A 2,315-nucleotide genomic window follows, 5' to 3' on the forward strand; every position below is an offset into this window, starting at 1 on the left:
TGGACAGCAGGATGTTCTGGGGCTTCAGGTCGCGGTGGATGATGGCCTTGCTGTGCAGCAGCCGCATGGCGCCCGCGATCTGCTGCAGGAAGAGCCTGATGGTGCCCTCACTCAGCGTCCGCATGGCTGTAAGAGGTGTGGCTCAGGGCGGGCACGGCCAGACCCGCCACCCGGGTCCCACCACGGCCCACACGCCCAGGTCTCCACGGCCATCCGCCACTGGCTCTGCCTGGCCCTTCCTCCCAGCACGCTACTGTGGGCCGCCACGCCACGTTAGCTGCCACCTTGGAGCCCCCAAGCCGTCCAGTTACCCATTTCTGATTTTAAAACTGTATTTTTCACATGGAAGGCAGGTACGTGAGTACCCTCTGCAGGTTCTCACCACACAACAATGGCTCCCAGCCTGCCAGCCAGAGGATTAAGGGTGTGCTCGGCACGTCTGGTCAGTGCCGGGGCCTTTCGGTCAGGCTCCACTGCCCCCGGCAATGCCCTAATGCCTGCACCACCGTTAGTACCCTACAGGGGACCACAAGTGGCCCACAGCTCTAGGATGGAGACCCTGGGCCCCGCCGTGTGTGTGACTGGGTGGGCATGCCTGCAGCTCTGTACCAGCCCGGGCTGGGACACTCTGCCCTCTGCCAGCAGTGAGCTTGGCTATGGGCCGCCGTGTGCAGTTCACGCAGCCTGGTGCCTGCCTGGGGTTAGGGCGCCGGGGTTCAGAGAGGCAGCCCCAGGGGACAGGCTGGCAGGGCAACTTGGACACAGTCCACATAGCACAGACCCGGGGGACCAGGTGGCCACCTGCTCCGTCCAGATCCCAACCCCCAGCTCTCGTCCAGAGCCAGGCTCTTCCCAGCCTGGAACCCAGAGCCACAGCCACTGCCCTCCCTGGCCCAGGGTGGGAGCCCCCCTTCAGACAGGGAGGACCACGCAGCTCCCAGGTGCTGACCTCGTGACACCACTGTCATCTGCCCTGCGTCCCGGCCACCCGCCTCCCTTCCACCCCACGCCGGGACCGACCTCACACCTGTGGAGCCTGAAACCCACTGGGAGCCGCCTAACCACCGAAGGTCCCATCCCAGCACACCGTCGCAGGGTGAGCCAGGTGTCCAAGCCAGCCCCAGCACTCAGAGGGCCCCGCCCTGCAGGAGCCGGCCCCGTGGGCCCTCCCAGGCCACGGCCATACAAGGCAGGTCTCCTGATTCCCTAACAGAGACCCCAAGGAGGTGCCCTCAGAGTGGAAGCCTCCCCCCGAAGCCTGTGCCGCTCCCCGGCCCCAGCCCTCCTCCCACATGCCAGCGCAGCCCAGCAGCGATGAGCACGGTGCCTCTGGCCTCCCTACCTCAGGCCCAGTCTACGGTTTATGCCGCGCTTTACGTGCGCTGAGCCCCTCTGACCCGTGCCCCACGGCGAGGACGTGAGGCAGAGCCTCTGGGAGGACAGCCATCCACACACGGCGGTCGCGCCTATCACACGAGGTCTGAGGGGCGGCTCCTGGCCTCTCGCACTGCAAGCTATGGCCCCGGCTCCTGCTCCTGCCCGGGGCTAGCGAGGCACTTGTAGCCTCTGCGCCAGCAGGCCAGCCAGACAGTGGCTTCGTCCGTGTAGCCCTCAGGCCACGCCAGGCAGGGTGGCCCTCCAGCCCCTGCAGGTGCCTCAGGCTGTCCTTCCAGGTGCTGGCTCCGGCCCTATGCCTGGCCGCCCTGGGGTCTGGGTACAGTCGCCTCAGACACTGACCCCTCAGCCATCGCACCAAGAGCTGTTCTCCCTGCTGTGGCCCCCACGGTGCTCGCTGCGACCCGCCACACCTCGGCAGGTCCCACCAACAGCCCCACCTCACCCAGACCGTGTGCTGGGCAGCACAGACCCCGAGTGCCCCGGTGGCCCTGGGGCCCTCCAGCTCCCCCCAGTGTCGGGACGAGAAAGGCCGCGCTGGCCCACTCACTGTGCAGGTAGTCAGCCAGGTCCACGCCGTTGCAGTACTAGGAGAACGGGGTGCTCGTCAGGCGCCAGGCAGGACCCGCCCTGCCCGGCCCGCCTCATGTGTCCTGCCAGGGTCTCCACGGTGCTCGCATCCATGCCACCCCAGGCTCCCACCTGCCCCAGCCCTGCCCTCCCTGCTGGCTCTCAGGTGCTCACCTCCATGACCAGGTACACAGAGTTGGCCATTTCCTGTGAGAGAGAAGAGCCGTGAGTGGGACCTGGGCCCTCCGGGGGCTGTCTGGGCACTCAGGGCCCTCACGTGCCACCTGCCTGTGGCGCTCGGCAGGGTGGGCACGGACAGGCTGGTGGGCCGCAGCCGGGAGGCCTGCTAT

At 67.4% G+C, this 2,315-nt stretch overlaps 1 protein-coding gene across 1 annotated transcript in view; it reads right to left on the reverse strand.

Annotated features, from left to right (window-relative positions):
* The window catches only part of ULK1 (unc-51 like autophagy activating kinase 1), a 36,812-nt gene that overhangs the window by 22,503 nt on the left and 11,994 nt on the right, over positions 1 to 2,315 (reverse strand). The window contains exons 2-4 of the mRNA XM_027771375.1: positions 2,140 to 2,172; positions 1,946 to 1,982; positions 6 to 126 (exon numbers count right to left, since the gene is read on the reverse strand). Coding sequence (XP_027627176.1) covers positions 6 to 126; positions 1,946 to 1,982; positions 2,140 to 2,169 — 188 coding nt within the window. The 5' untranslated portion in view covers positions 2,170 to 2,172. The remainder of the gene's footprint in view (positions 1 to 5; positions 127 to 1,945; positions 1,983 to 2,139; positions 2,173 to 2,315) is intronic.

Source organism: Tupaia chinensis, unplaced genomic scaffold (genome assembly GCF_000334495.1).
Source record: "Tupaia chinensis unplaced genomic scaffold, TupChi_1.0 Scaffold000211_1, whole genome shotgun sequence".
In the NCBI taxonomy this organism is placed as follows: Eukaryota; Metazoa; Chordata; class Mammalia; order Scandentia; family Tupaiidae; genus Tupaia; species Tupaia belangeri.